The 26,255-nt window shown below is 44.2% G+C and overlaps 3 protein-coding genes across 4 annotated transcripts in view; 2 read left to right on the forward strand and 1 right to left on the reverse strand.

Moving 5' to 3' along the window:
- The first annotated feature begins 368 nt into the window (after positions 1–368).
- On the forward strand, positions 369–2,579 carry C1GALT1C1 (C1GALT1 specific chaperone 1). 2 transcript variants are annotated; one of them, XM_019540188.1, is made up of 2 exons: positions 369–462; positions 1,176–2,579. In XM_019540188.1, exon 2 carries the CDS (start codon positions 1,181–1,183, stop codon positions 2,135–2,137), a length of 957 nt encoding a protein of 318 aa, XP_019395733.1. In that variant the 5' UTR covers positions 369–462; positions 1,176–1,180; the 3' UTR covers positions 2,138–2,579. The 2 variants fall into 2 exon arrangements, with proteins under 2 accessions (XP_019395733.1, XP_019395734.1); XM_019540189.1 differs by lacking the exon at positions 369–462 and adding an exon at positions 655–998.
- Positions 2,580–6,077: 3,498 nt separating this feature from the next.
- On the reverse strand, positions 6,078–16,583 carry MCTS1 (MCTS1, re-initiation and release factor). Its single transcript, XM_019540190.1, has 6 exons — positions 16,448–16,583; positions 13,703–13,855; positions 12,781–12,878; positions 11,493–11,626; positions 10,405–10,472; positions 6,078–7,577 (listed from the first exon to the last, which is right to left on the reverse strand). Exons 1-6 carry the CDS (start codon positions 16,456–16,458, stop codon positions 7,496–7,498), a joined length of 546 nt encoding a protein of 181 aa, XP_019395735.1. The 5' UTR covers positions 16,459–16,583; the 3' UTR covers positions 6,078–7,495.
- A 6,123-nt stretch (positions 16,584–22,706) lies between these two features.
- CUL4B (cullin 4B) overlaps positions 22,707–26,255 on the forward strand; it is a 28,040-nt gene continuing 24,491 nt past the window's right edge. Inside the window, exons 1-2 of the mRNA XM_019540191.1 lie at positions 22,707–22,798; positions 23,599–24,120. Of these exons, the coding sequence (XP_019395736.1) occupies positions 22,786–22,798; positions 23,599–24,120 (535 nt within the window). The 5' untranslated portion in view covers positions 22,707–22,785. The remainder of the gene's footprint in view (positions 22,799–23,598; positions 24,121–26,255) is intronic.

A 26,255-nucleotide genomic window follows, 5' to 3' on the forward strand; every position in this document is an offset into this window, starting at 1 on the left:
GCGTCCCTGCCACGCACAGTATGCGCCACACGCGCGTCCCTGCCACATATGGGGTGCGCCACATGTGTCCCTGCCACGCACAGTATGCGCCACACGCGCGTCCCTGCCATGCACTGGGTACACCACACGCGTCCATGCATGGTGTGCGCCACACGCGTGTCCCTGCCATACACAGTGTGCGCCACACACATGTCCGTGCACGGTGTGCGCCACACGTGTGTCCCTGTCATGCACAAGGTGCGCCCGGCCCGCTGTGCGCGCGTGGGGAGAGAAGGTAGCCTGTGTAAAAGTTCCCACGCGAGCCCCGCCCCCCAGCCGCCACGACCAGCGACTGGAGGCAGGAAGTTGGCTAGAAGGGATGCTCCGCGGAACTTCCGCCACGTGGCCGGAAGGGGAAGTAGAGCCGCCTTCCTGTGCGGTTCGCGGGGTGTTCCGCTTCATCCGGTGCGCCCGGCGGTCCCGGTGAGTGGGGGTGCCATGGGAGGGGATGGGGCTGGGCAGGCAGCCGCCGCCCCGGGCATGCCGGGAAGGGGGAGGTGGGAGGGGAGGGGTACGAGCTGCTCCAGCGCTGGGGTGGATGCGTGCCACCCCCTTGCCCCGTGTCACCGGTAGCGCTGCCCCTGTGGGCCGGCCCCCGCAGGGCTGGTGAAGAGAAAACAGGCTCCTGCCCAGGGCAGACCCTCGGTGGGAGAGACCTGGTCCTTGTCTCACCGCAGCACTCTGCATGGACACCAGCCACCAGCTAGGGAGCCTGGGCCCTTGGAAGGGACGGAGGTGAGGGGCGGCTGCCCCGGTGCTGAGGAAGGAAACCTTCTCCTGGTCTTTTAGTAGATTCTTGATTGAATCCCACACTGAATTGTCCCTCCAGTGACTTCCTCGCCCTGTCACCCACTGTGGCAGCTCCACCTCTCAGAGGCCCAAGGACACAGATGAGTTCGTGGAACGTGCGGCTGCAGCACCAGGTTCAGAACGACGTTAAGCTTAAACTCTTTTGCAAGGTATTTGTGTCCAGATCTCCCACACAAACGGTAGCTTAATCCCCTGCTCTTCTGCCCCTGCACTGCGGCTTGAAAGTAATTGAGTCCATGATGCCAGGTTAACAGTTTGACATGCTGTGGAGAACAGACCTTAGTAGAAGTTCTGGTGTAATATCTGAAGGTGTTTTTCCTTTCCAGGAAAAATGATTTCCGAAAGCACTTCTTTCGTGAAAGGCGTGCTGTTGGGAGGGATTTTCTGCGTGTTGGTCACATTCCTAGGACACATAAAGACAGGTTATTGGACTAAAGTACGTCACCACGAGCACCATCACATCCAAGCCCCGAACCAGGAAGATGTGTCTAATCTGTCCGAAGTGGAGCGCGTGGAGCTCAGTCAAAGCATCCGTGTTTATTGTATTATCCTTGTGAAACCTAAGGATCTTGGACATTGGGCTGCAGTGAAAGAAACCTGGAGCAAACACTGCGACAAGGCAGAATTCTACAGCTCAGAAAAAGTGAAGGTGTTTGATTCTATCGCTCTTCACACAGACGACATGTGGGTAATGATGAGGAAAGCTTATAAATTAGCCTACGACCACTATAAAGATGAGTACAACTGGTTCTTTCTGGCACATCCGACTACATTTGCCATCATAGAAAATCTTAAGTATTTTTTGCTCAAGAAAGACTCATCACAGCCTTTTTATATAGGTCATACTGTAAAATCAGGTGACCTCGAGTATGTCGACGGTGAGGGAGGGATTGTTTTAAGTATTGAGTCACTAAGAAGACTCTCCAAAGTTCTTGAAGACCCAGATAAGTGCCCAGAGCAGGGAGGTATGATTTGGAAACTCTCGGAGGACAAACAACTGGCAGTCTGTCTGAAGTACACTGGAGTATTTGCTGAAAATGCAGAAGATTCTGAAGGAAAAGATGTCTTTAACACCAAATCAGTTGGCTCACTTATCAAAGAGGCAATGTCTAACCACCCACAACAGGTAGTGGAAGGGTGCTGTTCCGACATGGCCATCACTTTCAATGGACTGGCTCCAAACCATATGCACGTAATGATGTACGGTGTCTACAGGCTGCGAGCATATGGGCACGACTTCAATGATGCACTAATTTTCTTACCTCCAGCAGACTCAGACAATGACTGATCTCTGCAGAAAAGATGGATGCATTGTTGGAAGATGCAGTGGTTAATGAATAATGCAACTCTCATCTGTACAAGCTGGTGCAATTTCCATATTTGAGGGCATGGGTATATTTTTTGCACATCAAGGTTTGGTAATACTCTTAAGTAGAAAAGGAAGTCTCTTTTTTTCTAAATCTTTTTTTATACAGAAATGTTTCTGGCTTTTGACAGTGTTGGAATGAAATGTTAAAAGTACTGTTAATGTTTATGTGATAAATTTAAATTTATATGGGGTGTTTGTATATGTACATATTTATAAGTGAAAATTCAAATGAATCTTAATCTATTGTAATTTAAATATATTTTTGCAAGATTTTTGATCCTTTGAACTTCAAGGTATTTTCAAGAAAATCTTTATATCTTTCTATGACACAAATAAAAAAAAATGAAGATTTGGTAAAGTACAATTTCAAACTCTTTCTTTCACTGTAGAGCCTGGAGCAGTTGTCTATTCTAGAATAGACATGATAGCAAACTACTCCATTCTTATGCAGACAGTAAATGTGAAGAAACATCCACTTCAGAAGTACCATGTCAGGGTTGCAGTATCCACCAATTGACTAGATAGAATTAGTTTTAAAGAAAGACACACGTCTTTACTCTTGTCTGTGCACTTTGATGTACACTCCCATGAGATGCATATCAGAGTATGCACCTAAGATGGCATGGTATTGCTACTGAGTCTTTCTAAAATACCTGTTTATACCTCAGCGGGATATAGGGAAAACAATCTGCACAAAAGAAGTCTGTTTTTTGCTCTTCCTCAGTTCAGGGATTGCTCCTGGAAGAGAGTTGTGGCATTTTCTTGGCTGTGGAAGCTTGAAATGGCTTAAACCTTGTGTTCCAATTAAAGGCAACAGAGATGAAACTTTGCTGCTACACCTTTCATTCCATATTGTAATAGACATTACCTGGCATGAGTACTCCTCACTTCTGTCCCATAACACGTGGACATTTTCCCATCCTCAGGATAAGTACTGGAAATGACTGTAGGTCTATCAGCACCTTCATAGAAGTGCCCGGCCAAACATGGTGGATTCACACGTCTATAAAAAGATCAAGGCCCTGACTACAGAAGCAGGAGAATTAAAGGGGACTTTCTTTGTATTACTGTAAGCTAATAAGATCTACTGATAATGGCACAGAGAAATAGGTAACACACGCCGTGAAGCTTAACGTCACTATGTGGAATCCGATTATGACCTACTTTCACATCTTAGAATTTTTTAGTTCATTTTTACAACTGCTGTGATATAGTTCAAGTTTACTTTCTAACTCTGTCTGCCTGCTCCTTACCAAAAAAAAAAAAAAAAAAAAAAGAAGAAAAAGGGTCTTCCTAGCATCATAGGAGCCTTCAAGTGCTGGTACACAAGAAATTTCAGACAAAGCCAGCTTCAGCCAGTGATCAAAGCTGATTTCTCATAACACTCAAATCTGTGAAAGTTAATGGAAATATATACATGTTATAAGAGAGAAAATAGTGCAGCTGTTGTTTCCTGTCACTTCTTTCATGTGACAGCTTTTGTAGCTGCATTTACATAGTCCATTTTATCTATAGATCTAATAAGTTACTAATTGGTTGGCTCATCCTCTGACTTGTAGAGATTCTTAATGTAATGATAATGCATCTAGATTCAAAGAGTGATTCAATTATGGAACAGAGTAAAAACCATTTTAATAACCCATACATGTACAGTTTGCCATATAGTGTTTATACATGTTCATTAATTAAATCTTCAGGATTCCTTTGAATTGCAACTATGGTGAGACTAACACCACCTTATTGGGTAGCTTTGTGAGACTTTGGCTTACATAATATCATATTCTTAACCGGAGTGAAAACTTTTTTGCTATCTATGGTATTATGGGGAGAGGAGCTAGAGTCTATTGAAATACATTAACAGTTATGGCTTATGCAAGAATTAGAAAAAAGCACAGCTTCCAGTTGCAGCCTTGTTGTTAGATCTGTTTAAAGAAGCTGTGTAGTCTAACAGACATGCTAATGTGTGGAACTCACTGCTGTTGCTCTTAGTTAAGTTACACATTAACTTAATATTTGAGCAGGTTCAAACACTACAGTCCCCTGTAATAATTGTAAGTTGCACCAAATAGAAGAAATTTCTATTTAAAAGTCACTTACCCAGCCCACAGCAGTTCCGCAAGGTGAAGATTCTGTCACTACTTTGGAATATGAAGACACTACCATAGGAATTTGTTGGTTGTAGAATCACCTCAGCCATGTGTAGCTCTTCTGTAAGTGTCCATCATTATGAGAGTAGCTGCCATATTTTACCCCTCTCACCCCAGCTACACAGAATATACAACTGTCAAAGGCAGCCCTTTTAGAGCTGGCATCTTTATCAGGGATTGGTTGAGCAGCTGTTTTCTTCACTCAGGTTTTTAATGTTAATGGGTAAAACCACATTATAATCCAAGGCCTAGCTTGCACCTACAGTTTCAGCAGCGTAATGAGGACTGTACTTTTAAATTGATATCTTTAAATTATTTCTTGCAGACATTTTGGAACAAATTCAACCGAGTTACTGATAAAATAATTTCTTGGGCAGAGGACATGCCCAGTTAACTCTCCCTTTCATAGAATCATAGAAAATTAGAGTTGGAAGGGACCTCAGGAGGTCACATCTAGTCCAACCCCCTGCTCAAAGCAGGACTACCCCCAACTAAATCATTCCAACGAAAACATTTTCTACCCGTGTCTTCAAAACCTCTGACAATGGAGATACCACCACCTCTCTGGGTAGCCTGTTCTCATGCTTTACTACCCTTCTGGTGAGAAAGCTCTTCCTAATATCTAACCTAAACTTCTCCTGCTTCAACTTGAGCCCATTGCTCCTTGTTCAGTCATCTGCCACTGCTGAGAACAGTCCAGCTCTATCCTCTTTTGAACCTCCCTTCAGGCAGTTGAAGGCTGCTATTAAATCCACTCCCAGTCTTCTCATCTCCAGACTAAATAAACTCAGTTCTTTCAGCTTCACCTCATAAATCACATCCCCCAATCCCCTCACCATTTTTGCTGTTCTCCACTGGCCTCTCTCCAATTTGTCCACATTCTTTTATAGCAGGGGGCCCAAAGCTGAATGCTGTACTCCAAATGTGGCCTCACCAGTGCAGAAGAGGCGAAGAATCACTTACCTCAATCTGCTGGCAACACTCCTACTAATGCAGCCCAGTGTGCTGTTAGCCTTCTTCACAAGAGAACACTGTTGGGTTATTCAGTTACTGTCCACTGTAACCCCCCAGATCCTTTTCTACAGAGCTGCTGCTTAGCTAATCAGTCCCCAGCCTGTACCAACAGTGCATGGGATTGTTCCACCCTAAGCACAAGACTTTGCACTTCTAATTGAACCTCACAAGATTTTTTTTTTGGTCCAAATCTTCCAGTTTGGTGAGGTCTCACTGAATCCTAGCCCTACCTTCCAGCATATCTACTGTTCCCACCAGCTTGGTGTCATCTTCAAACCTGCTGAGGGTGCAACCCCTTCCCATCTTCCAAGACACCGATGAAGATGGTGAACGAAACCAGCCCCAGGACCAACCCCTGGGGCACTTCACTTGATACTGACTGCCAACTAGACATCGAGACATTAATACCCTCCAAGCCTGATGATCCAGTCAGTTTTCTATCCACCTTATAGTCCATTCTTCTATCCCCTACTTCCTTTGCCCAGCCTTAAGTGAAGATTTAGTTTTAACATTAATAAGAAAGAAATGGTCCTGCTGCAGCAACAGGAGTCAAAAGGCAAAAAGTTAACTCTACTACCTCTAGAAGAGAACAGTCTACCCCACTGCCATGTTTAAGAAGTTTTCATAAAAAGGGAAAAAAAAATCTGGCTTCATAAATTCACTAGCACAGACGGAAATGAATTCACAGAGGCACATAATATAATCCCACATACTCATAAGGGTCAGTGAAGATTTATTATGCAACTTGAAGACCAAATTACCTCTCTTTTAAAATAAGAAGTTAGCATGAAAAAGAACTTGTCTTTTTCACCAGTGCTGCTGTGGTAACCACCATAGTTTTCTAGCTTTCATTCCTTTTCCTTTGCTAATGGAGTATAGCTAGAGCACTTAAGCTTTCCTTTTGGAAGTAAATTCTTTAAAGTGATTTGAAGATTCTAAGTAGCATGTTAGGTAATATATTTAAGGAAACTTTAGAATAAGTGAAGGGTAATTCTGTCGCCAGTTCTTGGGAAAGGTGATAGACATGCAGACAACACTAACAGAAGCTCCTTTGTAAACATTAAAACCTGAATCTCTAATATTATCAGCTACAGATTTGTAATTATAAATCCTTCCAAAGTCATGTAGTTATTACATGAGTGGTGATAAAGTTACCTTCTGAAATGGTTCCAGGATGCAGCCTCTTTCTGTATGTATACCAAAGTAAAACATTTATTGACCATTCATGAGCTGGGTTAAACTGGAGTCTAATTGAGATCCATTTCAAAACCTGACCCAGAAATACTAATAGTTTCTGTAAATAGTTATCATTATATTTTGATATCATATCTGCTGAACAGCAATGCAAAACATGTAAAGATCCTAGTCTATTAGGCAACTAGCTAGTATTTACAAAACAGAAGCCATTAAAATTTGCCCACTGCCACCACAAATTTGTTATCTCTGGAAATTGGTCAGTCTCAAACACTGTGTAGTAAGTGAGGATTTGTAAGTGACACCCAGTATCTCCCAAATATGAACCCCCCAGAGGAAAGTCACATCTATATACAGTGCATTTGCTTTAAACCCTGTAGACTGCCAACATCTTGAAAAGAAAACAAAACTATTAACATAAATCTACTCAACCTGATAAATGTTTAACAATAAATTAAATCATATTTAACAAAAGTATAAGGCTTTTTTAAAGTCTATTTTATATGTTCAAAATTTAGGAACTGTATAGCAGACAATCTAAATCTAAATCATCTGTTAACAGAGGCAAATGAGTTGTGGAACAGCATTAGGATATAGGCTACACCCAATTTTTATTACTCAGCTGGGAAAGAGCATTGAATTTTCTCTCTTGACTTCTCTTCACAGGAAATATTCTATTTACGTTCATGAATGCACTTTTTTTTTTAAATCGAGAAGATAGGTTTAGCATAAAAGCTCAAGGATTGTAATAAACGCTAGAAAACTATTGCAGCTAGCAATGTTAGCATTCACTTGATTTATTTAGCATAGCCACAGAACAAAATAATTTGTACATTCAGTCACATTAAAAACAGAAGGAGTTACGAAGCAGTCCACATTTAATCTAAGTGCATTCCTTTGGAGTTGCACAGTTTCTTTTGTTTCACTTGTACGTCTTCATATGCCAAAGGCCATCATTTAAATAATGAATATTTTCAATGCCAATCCCTTTGTTGACTTTCTCACTGTGAAAGGAAGGGAAAAGTGTAGAGGCAGGTTTATTAGTTTGCAATCATGTTAAAAACAGTATACCACCTTTTCAACATATCCTGAACTTGCCTTTAAGTACCTTAAAAGTACTCAATGGAAAAATACACCCTGAGGTAGGAATCAAATGGATGATACACCAGAGACAGAAAAAGTTTGGTGATAAGCTTAAGTTCCCAATTATTTTTTTTTAGCAGTGCAGTGTTGCAGGAAAGTAGAGCAAAGACTGCATCCTTAGCAATGAACAACATTAGGCTTCACTTCAGGTGAACAGTTTTACTAATCAGGTTATTTGCATCACCAAATGGACGTCCATTCAGTCCATAAAGTGCATAGATCTATATGCCACTTCCCATACTAAATTTCCATGGCATCATCCTCCTTTCTTGCTGAAAAGGGGGAGAATGTGCACTGTCCTCCAAAGCCCATGTTCTTAGTCTCCTTAATGAAGCATCAAGCAGTAGCAGTGACCTATGACCATCCCTCTTCCTAGTGACATAAATCTGGGCTTCTGACTCTTGTCTAGAATTAAATCTTTCACTTAGGACCCCAACAGCTCAGACAGCCAAGGCCAACATAGGGCCCAAGGTTGAGCTCTTCAGTGTGGTTGTACACTAGATTTAATACATACCTCTACCTCAAACTACCTTTGAACTTTTCCTTCAATATCACAACTTTATTGCTTGCTTATGACATTTAAAAATGTCTGTAATGAATAATTCCTTTGTATGAAACAGTCTGTGATATTTATCTATTGCAATCTAAGTCACCATCAGGCCATATTCGGTTTGTTTGTCACCCTACCCATTTGTAACCGCACCTTCCAGGGCATCTTGTTACTCATTCAACTCTAATACTTGCTTATTTTCTACTAAATTATAACCAATTGATGGAACACTTGGTGGCAAGGTCTCAAACTGAACACATCACTGGAATCCTGAATTTGCAATTTCTAACTTCAGCTGAGCTACCAAAACCATGGTTACAAACGAACTACTTCACAACAGCTTCCTATTTGTAAAATGAAGGTAACTACCCCCTGCAAGTCAATTACAAGCACTAACAAAAGCACTTGAAATCTGCCCAGTGCTAGAGATGTGATATTATTGTTGCTGAAAGTATTACATTAAATCAAAATGAAGTAACAAAAATCATGCCGTTTCCATTAATTTCCTCTCCATTAGTTTAAAATAGGTGAGGCATAGGATTTTACTGCTAATCAGAAGCAGGAAAACACACACAATTATTCCAGGTTTCAGAATTAGAATGGGGACCTCTGGAGACTTTCATTTTGGGGGCAACTGCCTCATTAATCTACTAATCCGCCCAACTGTAAGCAATTAACAACCTTCCAGCATTGCTTTCTAGTGCACAACCACCAAAATGGTGAGACAGCAATACAGTAAAAGTCAACAGCAGATGACAAAACAAAGCACAGCCGTAACCCTGCACAGTGTCTGAGTTATGTCTAGTCTCCTTTTCTTTACTTTCTTTTCTCCTTATCTCTTGGGGTCAGGGAAGTGTCAGCTGTTAAGAGCACTGAGCTAGCAAGTAGGCAATCTGTGCTCTAGCTCCAATGTTGTTCAATGATTTGCCAAAGTCACTGCAGACCACGGACCAGAACACATCTTCCCCTAAGTTGCAATATCTACCCATGTCTCAGGGCTGTTTATAGGACAGTATAAACATATGAAGTATTAAATAAGCAAATAGGGAGAAATTCAGAAGTTCCCAAGTCACTTATGCACTTTTGGAAATTTAACAATAATTGTACTGCAGAAATAAGAGACCTTCCCTCAGCCTGCCTTGACAGCTAGAAGAAATGTCCCCTTTCTTTTCACATTCTCGTTCATGCTTCCTCTGGTAGGTTTTTCCCCTTCATTTTCTCCCTTGAATGGGCCTCTAAGTTTCAGGAGAGCTTAGTCAAATTACCTAATCAGCGCAAGAAGGAATGCCATGCAAGGGAGATGAACTAGGTGCAGAACAGAGAATAAGGACAAGTGGCAGAGAAAGGCCAGTGGGACTCTTAACCTTTGTACACACAATAACATCAATCAGCATGATGGACTCCAGCCTCCTAAATCAGTGGTCCTTTTTTTTTTTTTTTTTTTTTTTTTTTTAAACTCAAGGGACCTCTACATATCTCATAAGTTCAGGCGTACCCTAATTTCAAAAACTATATTTATTATAGCGCTTACTCAGTTGAACAGTGGCTGGGAAGGAAGAGAAGCAGCTAGCATGGAGAAGTCTGTGCTACAGTGGGGGGGGCGGAAAAGAGTAGCTGGAAGGAAAGAGTCTATACTTATCTCCCCCCCAGAGCCTGTGCATATCTTGCTTATCTCCTCTATCCCACCAGCACCATTCAAATGCTATCTATGACACCCAGTCTGCCATGGCACCCTGGTTGAGGAATCACTCTCCTAGATCCTAAATTACAGCTCTTACTCAGCACACAATATCTCATCAGGTAACAAGCATTCTATGTAGAGATGCTTCAAGGTCTTGACAAAAAAGTCAAGCGATGGAAATTAGCACGCCAATACCAGTCAAGTGACAGAAAAAGCTTTATTCTCCACTTTTCTCAAACAAAAGGCAGTCTGAGATTTTATCCTGCAGATATAGGGAAAATATTTTTTTTTTTTAATTCCCCATACTTAAATTGACTCCCATGAGAGAGGCCTCAATGAGTTTTGTATCTGAAAATATGGTGGTGCAGAAACAACTTAGAAACCCTTACCACAACCTCTCCATTCCACAAAGAACGGAGGATTATGATTATGACAAACAGCAGGTTGTAAGACTTACATGTCCTCAGCTGACATCTTCATGACTCCAACACACAGTGCATGTTGTTTTCCTTCTGCCATTATTGCCTACATGCTACAGCTAAGGAAAACAGATTTTAAAGAACAGCATCTCGCTGCAAAGTAAAAGCAACAAAAGAAGAAATACCTTGCAGAGGAGTGCAACTGAACTCTCGCCCCTTTAACATAAGCATTCATATTCTCAAATATTTTAGGTATATTAGACTGCCGAATCATCATGCACAAGATACCTGCAGCTGTTACCATCTTCGAATGACAATAAAATAAAAGAATTATATAAAGCATAACAGTCATCCTTGCCTCCTCTGCCCAACAGAGAAAAAACAAGGCTCCTTTCCCCTCCTAGAAAAATAATGTACCTAAACCTGGGACATCATTTTAGGTTTCCTTGTCAGGAGAACAGAAATGAAACATTACCCATAAATAAGTTAGATAAATCTTCATTTTTATCAGGGCCAACACTGTGAGATACTAACTAACCCCACTTTAAAAAAAGACTTACTAAAAGCTGCAGAACATTAGAGGCATTCGAGACCATCAAGGCTAGCTACCACCTTTCCCCTTCATATATGCTAGAGTCCAGCAGGAGGCATGGAGCAAACTCCCAGCTCCAATGAGATTAATTACAAACAACATCAACTTCAGTGGCATCAGGATCTCTTCATTTTATGGCTGAGCAAGGCTTATGACCAGTATCTTTTCACTAGCTTCTACAGAGTCAATTCAGTCTCTCCTTTCTTGTTTCTCCTTATGCTGCTTTGGCTGATTTAATATTGGGGCCAATTTGTCCATCAAAATATTTGTTTTAGATTAGTGAAACAGGATCCTGGCTGTCTGTGAGTATTTAGATAAAAGTTACACTCATTATTACAGTTTTTTCCTGTGTCCCCAAACCCAAACAACGCATTCACTCTGCATCAACAATGGTCCAATGTTGCAAATTACCAGACGCTCTTAAGTTAACAAAAAAACAAAAGTAATTACAATTCATATTAAAATATTGAATACACAAGTAGAAAGTTCCCTCGTTTCATGGCAAATAAAGTATACCTGACCAAAGAAGGATACAACAACCGTATCAGCAGCAGCAGGGTAAAGTTTTGCTCCAGGAGACGTTAAGCCAGGACACATTATATTAGCTCCACTGAGTACAAATTTAATGGCTCCTTTATCTACTTGCTGATGTGGTAAAATAAAAGGATCTAGAAAGGATGGGGGAGGAAGGAAATCCAGTATTAAATATCACCACAACATCAATTATTCACGTCGCTGAATGGGTGTGCAAAACACCTCCATGGTCTAACATGCAATCAAAGGTATTAGAGTAGTAGAAATTTGAGATTTATCACTACACATTGTTGGAGGAGACTAGGAAAGCAGCCAAACACAAATCTCCCACACAGATCAACACAAAAGGCAACAATTTTGGTAAGGTTTCCTGACAGCACTGCTACGTAAGTGCTTAACACTGCTACAGCCACCTCACAAAAACAAGTCCTCTTCTGAATAAAAGCTAAAGCCTGAATTTGTCAGGATCCAAACCATGAAGCTTGCAAAAATTCAGAAGGAGACAGAAGTGGCAAGGAAAGACAAGTACCACAGAAATAGCTAACTCTTGCCAAGCCATGCTTAGAATATTGCAAAGAGTTATGAAAACTTTGCTGGAATTGTCCAGAAGGGCCTAACTTACTTACAAGCCAAAATCTCATTGAATTTAGGTGCTCTTGGCAAGGTTATCCTTTGCTACCAGGATAATATAAACAAGAAATACAGAGAAGAGCAGCCAAAGTATCCAAGGCATGGATTCAGATGTTTCAGAACAAGGGGCAAGAAGGGAAAGAGCTTGATCATCTTCTCCAATCTTCTGTTGTAGCCACTTACAACTTAGAATCTTTTGTTGTAGCCACTTACAACTATTTAAAAGAAACAAAAAGGTTCTAACAAAACACTGGACAGAATAAAAGAGGATACAACCAAGAAGAAGGGGATGAAATTATAGGAAGTTTAGACCAAATTGCAGGAAAATCTCTCAAGAATTTTTGTAATGTTCTGCCCAATATAGTTCTTAAACATCACTATCTTCAATCCAAGTAAGTTTTGGAAACTTGGATATTTAAGAACTTAATTGCCCAAAACTGTACAAAAATTCTAGAGGGGACACACAAAGATGCAAGTGATGTGGTGGGGCTTTTTTCACCTTTACGTTACTGAAGTGAGCCATCCTTTTTTTTTTTTTTTTTTTTATTGTTTTAAGTACGAGATGTAACTGAAAGTTTTGTGATCTATGGTCATTACAGCAGCTACCCAGGTACCTCACAGACACCATGTTCCCTCTGGCAATGCCCAGTAGACTTACATTTGTGAAGTAACCTTAGCGTCGGGTAAAAAGTCCCTTCTCTTTGCCTGAAGAACAGCAATTCTCCATTTACTGTGAGGATTTCTATATGTTCATGGCTGCAAGATGAAAGAGTTATTCTAATAGTTGATTAATCCTTTAGGGTAATGTTTACTGACAGAATATTTCATAGAGATCAATCCTTCCTGCATCTCTCTGATGCACAGCAAGTCACAAATTTTCTTGTTAACTTTGTATATTGTGTTCTTCAATATATTCTCTCCTCAGCAATGATACATATCCCCTATATCCCTTCAGTCACTAAGTTTAGTTTCTCTGTTTATAAACATTTAACATTTTATAGTGAAAAGCAAGCATGAATATACTAGACACTGTATAAAAACAGAATCAACTGAATCACACACAGAAGTCCAAAAGCAGAGGAGGGGGAGAGGGGGAAAAAGTGCTCCTGGAACCTCCGTCTAAATATTTAACCTTCCACATCTGCTTATTAGAACAATTTGTATGTGTGAGAACTGTTCAAGCAAAATGCTGGTCCTGGAGATTCTCCAGTTTTCCACTTCCCTCTAACACACACTTCCCATATCTAGTTATCCACATAACAGCAAATAAGATGTGAAGGGGTTTTTTTGTACATGGCTAAGAGATTCTCTAGAATAATTATATCCAGTATTCCTTAAAAGCAAATCTCCTACCAAATGGTATTTGGTTCTACAGATCACTTGATAAATTAACCTTCTCAAACTGTTGTGATGCCCGTATCCAAAAGATACCATATGTTAAATTAAAGACCTTACATGCACTCTTATCTAGAAAGCCCAAGAGAAAAATGCTTCTCAAAACAGATTGCATTTCAGTGAAGCATAGTAAAGTAAATAAATATCAAGGCAGTTTGGAAGCTTAGATTATAAGAGAAACTTACCATCTTACTATTTTGACAGGGTCTTTCTTTGGCATAATTTGGTTTAGCCATGGTTCAATAACAGGAAACTGATCTATCAATTGGCTCTTTATGCCTTTAATGACTGATGTTTTCAACTGGATGCAGTTGGACACATTCTCCTTTTCATCAAATCTGCCAAGTTAATGATAGAATTTCAGAAAACAGACTTTCTAGTTTGCGATATGCCATACCTGGTCACTATTTTAAGTTTAAAAAGCACATGCAAAATCCCTCTCAAAACCTTTAGCAGCACTGTAGTTACCCCATTTTAACAAACTGTTATAATTCAGTGCCTAGACTGCTTTTATTTGTATTGTGTACTCCACTTACATGCCTATAAGATAGGTATCCAATCTGTGAAGGTGCACTGATACATTGGTCCGATATCAGATCTGCTCCAGTATGGAGGAAATTGGCTGTACTGGAAATCGGCCTGATAAATACCCGTGCACGCGCGCAGCCACAGGCAGCAAGGAGCACAGGCCAGCAGCTTGGACAGCTGCGTGCAGCTGGTCAGTCTGTTGTGGTGGAAGGGAAGGGGCACGGGGGGGGGGGGCGGCGCAGATCAACATCCCTCACAGCGAGGGAGAGAGTGCTGCCCAGCCAGGGAGGGATGGGACACAAGATAGAGCCGTGGCTAATCCGAGGAGGCATGGGGAAGGGGGTATGTGCCCCCTGAGTCTGTGCGAGGCAGGGCAGGGGGGCTGCAGCTGCAGGCTGGAGCCTGGGCTGTGCAGAGCTCCTCTCAGTGGGGACTGGGCTCAGGGCAGGCAGCAGCAGCACTGGGTGGGGGGCTAGGTGCTGCAGCTACCCCAAGTTTTGCCATAGCCCCCCAACCCCTCCCAGCGCTGCTGTCACCTGCCTGGCGCAGCCCCAACTCAACCCCTGCCTCCACCCATGCACAGCCAAAAGCCGGGGGCTGCACCAGGTGGGCGGTGCTGCTGGGAGTGGGGGGGGAGCTATGGCAAAGTTTGGGGTGGATGCAACACCCCCCCTTTCCCAGCACCACCACCACCCACCCCAAGCCCAGCCCCTGCCAAGAAGAACCCAGCACAGCCTTGGCTTTAGCCCACCCGCCCCATCCCACACACATCCAGGGGCACATCACCCTCCTCCCTGTGCCCTGCCAGGTTGCACACAGTGGCAGAAGCTGCCGCGCCCCCCATCCCAGCACAAGCTGCAGCTCCTCCCCACACCCCACCCAGCTGGGCAGCATCTTCCCCTGCCTCACTCACCATGGGGGGCACTGATCTGCCCCCTCACCCTTCTACCATAACAGACCTACCTGCTCAATGCAGCTGTATCAGAAATCAGATCGGTATTGGCCGATATGCCTCCTTAAATATAGGCTAGCAGTATCGGCCCCCAAAATCTCTATCGGTGATTTGCTTAACATAATACCAGTCCCAACTTGTTAAATTATGATAAATACCGGTTCTCCACATAGCTGATAGTGCATCATTCAGTCCTGCTGTCTATTCTGTGACATCATTGTACAATTAACTATATCATGAGTGAAGCTGACTAGACCTCCAGGCTTCCCAAAGCAGCTCTAAACTGACTAGGTCCTTCCAATCTCAAAGCAGCTATTAGAGGCCTAAAGCACCCTGCAAAACAAGGTAAGCAGTCTTAACGAGCTGCAAAAAATTTGGCACAGGCTACTCCGATAGCCAATGAGTATGCTGACACTGAGTTCATTAAAGCTCATACATCCAGTAAGTAAGTACACAGCCTTTTTCCAGTACCAGGGTATGCTCTCACAGGAACAGCGTTATGTAGATCAAATGCTGCATTTATACTATAGCCACCCTGCAATCTACAGGAGTGGTTCTCAACCTTTTCAGACTGACTGCACACCTTGTTAGACTCAGAGCACCCCTTCACGAGGTCTATGAATTTAGCTGCACCCCATTTCAAAAACAAATCTATTTATGAGTGCCGATCTCTTTGCAGAGAGGCCAGATAGCAGGGGACAGGGACAGCCCAAGCCTGCTGTTATCTGCTTATCTCCCTGCACGACCTGCAGGACCCTTCAAAAGATCGAGGCAGCCCAGTTAGCTCTAGGCACCAGTCCAGAGCACGCCAGTATCAGTCGAGGCGGCTTTTCTCAACCCATGGGTCGGACCCAGAAGTGGGTTGCAGGAATATACAAAAGGGTCAGGAACAAGCTTTAAAAGTGGATTCTCCTTTAAAAGAAAAAGTGTGGGAAACCATGGCTTTTCCCTTGCAGCCTGGCAGAGCCCCAGCCAACTAGGGGCTGCTTGGGCCCCCCTGCCCCCCACACACACTGGAGGGCAGCGGGTCAGGAGCAAGGGGCATGGAGTCGGGACTGCCTGTCCGTGTTGAAAAATGGGTCCCGGTTCCCAAAAGGTTGAGACCCGCCGAGCTAAGGGAGGTGGCGGATGTTCACACCAGCCGGGAGCGGGCGCCCCTCCCGCCGCAGCCGGTGCCCAGAGCGCTGAGGCGCAGGGGCCGGTGCGGTGGGACGGATCCTGCTCCGCGAAGCCAACAGCTGTCCTGCCTGCGCCGGCTGCCCACGAGGCCGCGGTGCCCTCGGGAGGGGTCACCAAGGGCGTGGGAAAAATCATCTCTGGAGAAGGGCGTGACCCTCTCGGGGCCAGGGAAGGCTGTCACCGCTGCGGGGCCCGCGTGCACGGCCTTCTACCCGGGCCCGCTCCTCCCGCCGCCGCCGCCGCCTCCCCCACCCCGCGCGGCCGCACTCACTTCTTGAACATCCTGCGGGCGCTGGATGCCGGCCGGAGGGGGCGGCGGGTCCGCGGAGCGCGGCACGGGCATCCACGGCTCCCCGCTCCCTCGCACGAGGCTCCGCACCCTCCCGTCGGCCCCCGCCGGAAGCCGGCCGCGCTTTACGGCACGTCGCGACGCAACAGGAGAGCGGAACACGGAAGGAACTACCGCTCCCGGCGGGCCCCGCACGCCAGCGCGGCCTCCTTAGCCCCAGTCCCCGGCTCCAGGGGCAAGGGTGGGAAGAAGGGCACGCTGCTGAATCCTGGGGGCAAGGCTTTCCTCCCCTGCAACGTGGGGTGTGAAGCCGCCCTGAGCCCAAACACCGCTCGTAAGCAGCGATTCCCAGGCAGGGAGCCGTGCGGTGGCACCCCGGGGTGCCTCGAGAGCTGCTCAAGGCTGCCCCGGGCTCCGTCAGGTGCACAAACGTATAAGTCAAAGGATCAAAACCCAAGGATTTCAAATGGGAATCCGCCCCGTTGTCTCTCTAAGCTCTTGACTGCAGGAAAACAGATCCAGGACTTTTCCAGCCTCGAAAAAACAAGAAGTGATAACTAAACGCTATGGAAGAAAGGGACTTGGGGGTCATCATTGACCACAAGATGAACATGAGCCTGCAATGCAATGCTGCAGCTAGTAAAGCAACCAAAACGCTGGCTTGCATCCATAGATGCTTCTCAAGCGAATCCCAGGACGTCATTCCCCCCTTGTACTCGGCCTCGGTGAAGCCGCAGCTGGAGTACTGCATCCAGTTTTGGGCCCCACAACTCAAAAAGGATGTGAAGAAGCTTGAGAGTGTCCAGAGAAGAGCCATGCGCATGATCAGAGGGCAGGAAAACAGACCTTATGACGACAGGCTGAGAGCCATGGGGCTTTTTAGCCTGGAAAAGCACAGGTTCGGGGTGATCTGATGGGCAGGGCCCAGTGCAGGTGTGCAGGAACAGCTGGACCACAACCCAAGGCAGCTGCATCGAGTCTTGGCTGGGGCAACACTAAACACCACACTGGGCCCACAGATGGACCTGGAATCCATCCACCCCACATGCTAAAAAAAATCAGGGACCACTGATTTAGACTAGATGCACAGACAGACAGAGACTTTCTTGTTCTTAAACCACCCAGACAGATATCTAATCAGCCATTTCTTCACACTCTCCAGTGAAGGAAATTCCAGAATATTAAAAGAGACTCTGTAAGTTTACATCTTTGTAGAGTACTAGAATGGCAGTTGTAGGGCTTTGATCTGATCTATAAGTGTGTGTGTGAAAACAGAGACCCCAGAATTTAAGAAATTGGAAGTGCATTTGGATTACAGTATAAGCTATCATTTAACTGAAGAGTCGTACTGAGTCTGCTGTTGCCAAGGAGTGAGATAATAATGATCTGGACTAATAGCAAGCGACATTTTTCTTCCACAAAAACCTCATCAACAAGTTCTTTAACAACAAATGCTGTTATATGGGAGGCTAAAGTAAGTGTCAGCAAGGTTCCCAATATTCTAGACTGGGCTAATTTTTCACTCAACACCCAATCCTTCTTTATATCGTGTATCACAATAAAGTGCAATGTAAGATTTCAGGAGACCAGATTCAAGTTCATAAGAGACACAGGTAACAGAAGAGACTGGAGCCAGTCAGAAATACTAGTAGCCAGGGAGTCTTCCCATGCAACCTTCCTGTATTTATCAATTGTGTTCTCCTTATCAGAAAAGCCATCAGTATGCATTTTATTCACACGACAAAGCTCCCTAAAGTCTGAAGAGGTCTAAAGGAAAAGTTTAATCATAGTTTCCAGAGATCAGTAAATGAACTGGTTAAAGAATTAATTTCTCATTAAATTAACTGCATAGTAGCTTGAATGTGAAAGACCTATAGCCTGTCTCCCTGCCCATGGCCTTCCTGGAGTGCATTTCTAGTAGGACTTTTTTCATTCTGAACAAATAAGGAGACAGAATTTCAATTAGTGCCATTAAAAGTCAATTAGTCTATAGGCTAATGCATCTTACAGACTTAGTAATCTTCCCTTTCTAAATTCCATCTCAAAATTCTTAGGTAACTATTTTCTCTCCTTTATATTTTTAACATATTTGTATAAAGTGGTTCTCATCTCCCTCCGTCATCACATACTTTCACGACATGCATTTCGCTCCATTAAGGTCTTTTCCTGTGAGATGAGGCTCTTCGCTCTCTCAGAAGTCAGTCCATCTAGCCATTTTTATTGCTTCTTGTAGTCATTTTTCCTCTAAATAGTTTGTACTTTGCCTCAATATGTCTGCAGAGCTGTAACTGATTGGAATTCAGTCACTAATTTTACTGATGATGTACAAGAATTAACAGAATCCTGCTTATTCCCTCCAAGCTGTTCTCGTTCTCCAACAGTAGCCAAAGCCAGCAAGGTACAATCTGAATACACACAGGGAATAGCTCTATTAAGTAAGGTATTATTCTTAGATAGTCCTTTTCCAAAAGGAAACTCTGCCCTAAATTAATGCTGCATGATTATTTTTTAACTGAGGCTCTGTGTGCTGCCCCAATATATACCACTAGATAAGATGGAGGCTGTTTACTTTAGAGGAGAAAAATAAGAGACAGTGATACTAAGTAATTATTAATATGAGGGTACTAAATCAAACCATTCGTTCACTCTCTCTCGTAATACAAAGACTCTGAAGTGAGAAGACTTAAAACGGATAAAAATGTTTTTTTAACCAATATACTATTTGTCCATGGAATGCATTAATTCAAATGACCTTGACATTTATACAGATCAAGATATGGTTACAATAGCAAAAAAAAATTAAAAAATTCTACAAGGACTAAATAACTTGTACAAGAGAAGAGTTAGGATGAAAGACTCCTTGTAAGCAGGTTAAATCCATAACTGTCTCCAGTGCTATATCACATAATTTTCTCTAAAGCAACTTAACGTCAGATACTGCACTAAATGAACCGCTAGTCTGATCTAATATGGCAAGTCATATGTTCTAGCAGGGACCAGATTTTGTCCTGGTATAATATATTCGAGTCTCTCAAGAACCATCTTCAGTTTAAATTAAGTCATTTTTCAAATTTACTTATCATTCAAACATTAAATGAATCCTATTTTATTGTTTGTAAACATGTATCAAATAAAGTATATGCATAGTTTGCTTGGTGTTTTTTTTACTTACTCTTTGCTAACATCTGAAAACAGATGAGGAATGGACTGGAAAGTGACCCAGTGTTACTATATTTAGCAATTACCTCTGGTGAAATGTTATGGCTATGGTACAACAATACCTTTATTATGTTCTCAGAAACGTTGCTCGTTTGTTAGTTGCAGACACAGCACTGCTTTCTTCGGTGTTATTCCACTTAAAAAAAATAGTCCTTCAAAAAGAAATAAAAGGGGTAATTATTACTAATCTGTGTTGAACAATATATACTGAAGCAGGGAGAAAAAGACACAGCTGTCTTCAAACACAAGCTCTCTTTCCCCAAATTTCCAACCCCAAACCAATGCCCTGTCTGCTACCTGGCAAAAAAAGATCCGTTTCTCAAAGAACGGGTGCTGACCCAGACAGGGAGCTGGTCAGAGGAAGAAATCTTGGTGCCACAGGTGAGAGAAGGGTGTCCTGGACTTCCCTGCAGGATCCTGGCAGGTGGAGGAGGAGTGGATCATCTATGACCTCCCATGAAGATTCAGCTGCCAGAAGGGGGAATGGGTTCTGGTGAAAATAATTATGTTTTATAGCATTTATTAGTAGTTAATACAGTATCAAGCCATAGACTGGATAAAGATGGATCTCATAGCTATATTATTTTATCTGGTTTGAATAGAAAAGACATGCATAAGTTTTATCTTCACAGAGCTAATTGCTAGAGAAAGAAAATGTATGTGTGTAGAATCTCTTTTCTACTAAAGCCAGTGGGAGTTTTACACTGATTTCAGTGAAAAATACAGGATTGAGCCATCATTCATGCCATTTTTCCAAGCACAATGACTTAGCTAATTGTAATACTGTAAAAATAACTAGAAACTAATACTTAACATAATGAAAGTTTTAGTTTTATAAACATAATTTATTGAAATAGTAAAAAACCCGTACAGATAGGAATAGTGATTAACATAAGGAGTAGAGGCCCTGTACCAAACAACTTTCGCACTCTTAACTCCCAGGATCAGATTCTAAATAATAAATGATTTAAAACCTTTAGAGAACTTGAAAAGAAGCAAGACACTGAAATGCAAGCTGATGAAGGCTGAGCTATTAAACTAAAAAAGATTAAGGATAATACATGCAAATACAATTTACCATTCTTATTACTTTACTTGTAATTTTGTATTCATCCACTCATCCTGTTCTAAATTCAGCAGAGACCAAACTGAAAATACACTGCACCTGGAGAAAGCATTCATAAATTATTTTTCTGCACATCAGTGCAGCTCAGTGTCATATCTCAAGAGCCCTCACTATTGCTCAGACAGAAAACATATTCCAAAAAGAGCTTCAGTAAAATGACTTTATGTCTCTATGAGCCACAATTTCTGTCAAGACAAGTTAATGCAGGGTTTCCTATCAGGATACAGCTGCCAGCAATCTCCCCTGAAGGAGCTCTACTGTCAAAAAGGCAGGTGGAAGCTCCCATCAGCAGTCCTTTGAGAATTCCTGTACCAACCCACTTTCATAACACCAACAGCTTGTTTTGTCCCTTTGCCCATAGATAATTGTGAGTCCTTATTGAAGCAGAACAGCGTATTTCGCGATTCTTTCTGTGATGCTAAAAATACACGAGCGTCACAAAAAGGCATTTAAAAAGGGATCTATAATGCCCCTCCTCCTGACACAAAACCTTGAGTCAGAACTCCAAAAAAGCCAGCCTTATTTTGACTAATGTCTGCTCAGTTTCAGCCTAATGCAAACATTGTAAACTTCTCGAAAATAACCTAGCTGATATCTGCTAGGGGAAAACAAAAATTCTTCCCTTCCAAGTAGGAAGCATGTTCCAGACTTCAGTCAGGGTTTCAGAGCAGGATCAACGTCCCCATTTAAATAACTCACTTGTTTCTGTGCATTAGTTTACTTTTGAAGAAGGGAGCGGCCTAACGAAAGAACAAACCGAGGACCCCAGAAATCTAGTCTCTGGGTGACAACAAGTGGAAGGTTATATCGGTCTTAAAGCATGTAAAACAGGGTGCTCAACCTCCAGCCTGCAGGCCAAACGCAGCCCATGGAGCTGGGGCATCCGGCCTGTGGCTGGATTGGGAGTCGGGCCAAGATCGGGCCCTGCCTCATCACCCCACGTGCTGTATTGGGCTGACAGGCCCGATTCAGCCCGAGAGGGGAAGGCTGGGCACCACTGCCGGAAGACAGGCAGGGGCGGAGAGAGCAGGTAGCTGTGTTAGCCTGGCATGAGGAAGAAGGCAGGCAGACCTGCCCCCCTCCTCCCCCAGACGTCTGTAGACAAGAGAGACCTGCTGTCCTGACCTCAAGGTCAGCAGATGCCCGTGAACTTGGGCTCCGGCAGCTTATGCTCCCCGTCTCTCTAGACCAGTGTTTCCCAGCCAGCGTGCCACGAAAGTGTGCTGTCAGAAATGAACAGGCGTGCCTCAGACTGCTGCCGCGGCGACAAGCTACAATAGATATAAGGATAGGGAATGCCTTAACAGGTGTGCTGAGGGAAAACTGTATTAATATAAGCATGCCTCGAGCTGGAAAAGGTTGGGAAACACTGCTCTAGCCACCCAGGGTGCTCAGCAGCCCCTGGCCTTCCACCTCTGCATCACAACCCATGGCCCCTGCAATGTGCCAGGTTAAACCTTACCACGGAGGGCAAGCAAAGCTGGGGGGCACCCGAACCCCTACGGGCCCACACGTGGGACGCCCGCCAAAGGTTTTGGAAACAGCTGAAGCCCCGGATGTGGGTGGAGAATGTTTGCCGGGAGTGGGGGCACTAAGGGGTCTGGACTCATGGATTTGGAATTAATTTTGGCTAATCTGGCCTCGGATACAAATTAAGTTTAAAAAACTAAATTAAAAAAAAAACAAAACAGGGTGCCTGAGGTAGTGCATCAAGCAGCCACCGCCAGCACCGCTACTCTGCCCGTGCCGGCTCGTGCCAGGGGGGCAAAGACAGGCAACACCGGGGCCCCGCCCCCTCCAGGGAGACCCGCCCTCCCTGGCTATGGAAGCCCGCGGGGCTCAACCCAGAGCCGCCCCAAGCCCCGCCCCCGCACGCGGAGGGGTCGTGGCCACGCCCCCGCCGCCCGACGTGCGCACGCCGCAGCGCGCGGGGCACAACGAGCCGTCCCGGCGCCCGGCGCGAGCCGCCGGCACCATGATTACTTCCGGTGGGTCAGAGGGGAGCGGAAGGGGGGGCCGCAGGAGGCGGCGGGTGGGACCGGGCGGCGCGGGGCCCTGCGGGGGGGTGAGGAGCCGGCGGGCGGGCGGCTGCCGCACTCCTCCTGGCCCGAACTGGGGCGGGCGAGCCCTCCGCCGGCGCTCCGGGTGGGGGAGCGCTTCCGGGCCGCTGTGTCCCGGCATGCCCCGCGGCCGGATGTGCCGCCATCTTTAGGCCCCCTCTGTGCCTTGTATTGACAATAACAAGCCCCGATCCGGCCTCCCCCTCCCGGGACTGATCAGGAGGCAAAGAGGGGGGCGGAGGGAGAGAAGCGAGAGCAGGCTGGAGAGTGCCGGCTGAGGCGGGGGGCAGCCGGCAGCGGCCACGGACGCCTTCCCTGCGGAGAAAGGGGCAGGAGGCGGAGAGGGCAGCAGTTAGGAGCCCCCCGCGACGGCTGAGGCTGGGCCTGGACAGGAGGGTTGGGAGGCGCTAGCGGGCGGAGAGAGAGGGGGAGAGCGAGGCCCTGCGAGAGGAGTGGGGGCAGGAGGCTGCCAGCAACTACTGAACAGAGACAAAGGAGCAGGGGGAAGGGGGCGAGAGGCCGTCAGGGGCTCCCCTGAGAAGGAAGGAAGCTGACGAGACGGGAGACCAGACGACCCGACATCCCGGGAGAGAGAGAGAGAGAGGAACTGAGAGACTCTTGAGCCGGCAGCCCCGAGACGGACTCGGACTCTCTCTCTTGGTCTGTCCTACCACCAGGATTTGATGCCCCTCAGCCTGCTCACCTCTGTGTGTTCATGTTTCCCACAGGTTTCTCTTCCCCCAACCCCCCAGCAGCAGCTCAGGAGGTCAGACCTGCCACTGATGGTAGTAGCAGCAGCAGCTCCTCCTCCTCCTGCAAGAAGAGAAAGTTAAACAGCAGCAGCAACAACTCGGAGAGAGAAGAGTTTGATTCCCTTTCCTCCTGCTCCTCTCCTTCCAAAAACAGCTCCTCATCCTCATCATCCTCCATCATCACCACCTCTTCCTGCTCCTCCTCGGGGGGCGCCTCCACCAACCATCATCTACAGAAGAAGCTACGCTTTGAGGACTCCTTGGATTTTATTGGACTCGATGTGAAGATGGCTGAAGAGTCTTCCTCTTCCTCTTCTCCTGCCGCCTCTTCTCAGCAGCAGCACCAGCAGCAGCTTAAAAATAAAAGCCTTTTAATTTCTTCAGTGGCTGTGGGGCACCATGCGAATGGTCTAACCAAAGCTGCCTCCTCTACTGTTTCCAGTTTCGCCAATAGTAAACCTGGCTCTGCCAAGAAGTTAGTGATCAAGAACTTTAAAGGTAACAGGCCATAATGTGAAGAGTTGTCATGTAGAAATAAAATACAAGCAGCGTGTCAACTATCCACTGGGCTTGTAAATAGGTATAAGTTTTACTGGAAATATTCTTTGGTGGTGACCCCCTGAGTGTGTGTAGAAAAAGGGGAAGTCATCCTTTTTATGGTATGGGATTTATGACACTGCATACGCACTTGGAGATATATGTCGCTTAGGATTGCTTTTTGGACACAATCAATATACCTGTGAAGGAGAGACTTTGTTGTGTGCATTTAAGAAACGTCTTCTCGTGTGAGGTTGTTTTTTAGTTGCTTTTATTCAGAATGGCCCTATTTGATATTGCCTTTGAAGAAATCCTGACTTGAGTCATAACAGTAATTTAGCCCCAGTTATCTAATAGATCGCAGCACAGGGTAGCTACTTGAAAATAGCTTCTTCTGCCTGGCGTCTTTCCATTTGTTAAGTTTGAAATGAATTTAGATTTTAAAATGATTATTGAGATTTAATGATTGAACGTTTTGTGGATTGACAGCTGAGCATCCTACTACATATTTTCCTGGCATTATCTGTGACCCATTACTTCTGCTTTTATGTCTTCTCTTCTTCACCTATCTTGACTCATTTTTTTTCTTTTCTTTACATTTCCATTTTTCCCCCCTCTTTATTCCACCCCCACAGGGTGTCTGCTGATCTTCCTGCTTGAGTTTGGGTTGTTGAATAAGGCCAGGAAGTGTTGTGACTGAGCAGATACCAAAGCTTTGGATACCATGTTGCTTGAACCTGAGCTACTCCATTTAATAGCTGCTTTATGGTTTACTTCCTGGAGTAGGCAGGGAACATGCACAGCTTTTGAGCTGCTGTCTGTTACTTATGTCAAACCTTGGGTAAATCCAGGGTTCATGTAGCTCTCCTCGTTTCTGCTCTCTGACACTTTGCACTAATTCAGAAGCTTCCTTCCCTACTCCCTTTCCTATATTCGTGTTGAAAAATACTGATTTACATAACTTTTTTAAATCCTAAGTAATGCTAGTATTTTATTGGTATTTGAGGCAAGGGGTCAGGGAGTGGGGAGTCTGGTAACTCCACTGTTCTCCCATATAAATTGGGGCTCATTATAGATACCCTACAACATACATGGCTTAGATTGCAACGCTGGTTTTCCCAGTGACATTAGGAAGTGTTTTTCCACCTACCCTATTGCCACACGCATTCCTTCTTCACTTGCAGACTCAGAATATTAGATTAAGGCATGATCCTGAGAAACTGACTTTCAACCATGGCTTTCTTATCTAGAGTAGTTAAATTTAGGCAGTGGCTTTTTACAAATTTTTTAATTGCTGTGGATTTTAGTTGCCTATTATGAACTGCCATGTTGGCTCCCACCTGGCAAAATAGTATATATAAAATGTGACTGTGGTTCTTCAGCCTTTCATGTTGAGGAAGGAAGTCTGACCTTATCTGAGATGGTAGTGATGTTTGATTTCTTTTTTTAAAACAATACCTTTTTTCCAATTGACTGTTAAGCCTTAGGCAGACAAGATTATTCAGGTAAATGTGATATCTTTTATTAGACAAACTGAATAATTAGAAAAATTGCTTTTTGCCAGTTTTCAGATACAAGTACCCCTTTCACTTCACTCAAACAGTAAAAATTGAGCTGGTCTGATTTCTGGTTAGATTTGCTTTTGAGTTTTCGAGATCTGGCATAATGATGGAATATCTCCAACACTGGAGAAAACTATTAATTAACAGCAAATATTAGTTTTACATTTTGATTTTATCCAAGGGGAAAAATGCAGAAAAGATTTGTCTTTAGAAACTTGTTCACACTTGGCCTGATGAAGCTCTAGAAGTGACAGAGGTAACTTCCTCCCCAACCTTCTTTCCCTTTCTTCACCACCCTGCAGTGTTTTCACTGGAACAAAGATAATCACTTGAATTAGAATTTTGAAACTATAAGTATTTATCAACTACTTCTGTTTCTCCTATAGTTCCTGGTAATCTTGAGACCTTAAGGTATCACCACAATCTTGCCTAGAAGAGATTGAGGTCCTTGAACATCCTCATCCATCTTGATTGATATTTTCCATAAGGATCTCTGTTAAACACTACAAAAGCAAATTTATATCATGGATTCTA

The sequence above is a fragment of the Crocodylus porosus genome, unplaced genomic scaffold (assembly GCF_001723895.1).
Source record: "Crocodylus porosus isolate Cpor-Errol unplaced genomic scaffold, CroPor_comp1, whole genome shotgun sequence".
In the NCBI taxonomy this organism is placed as follows: Eukaryota; Metazoa; Chordata; order Crocodylia; family Crocodylidae; genus Crocodylus; species Crocodylus porosus.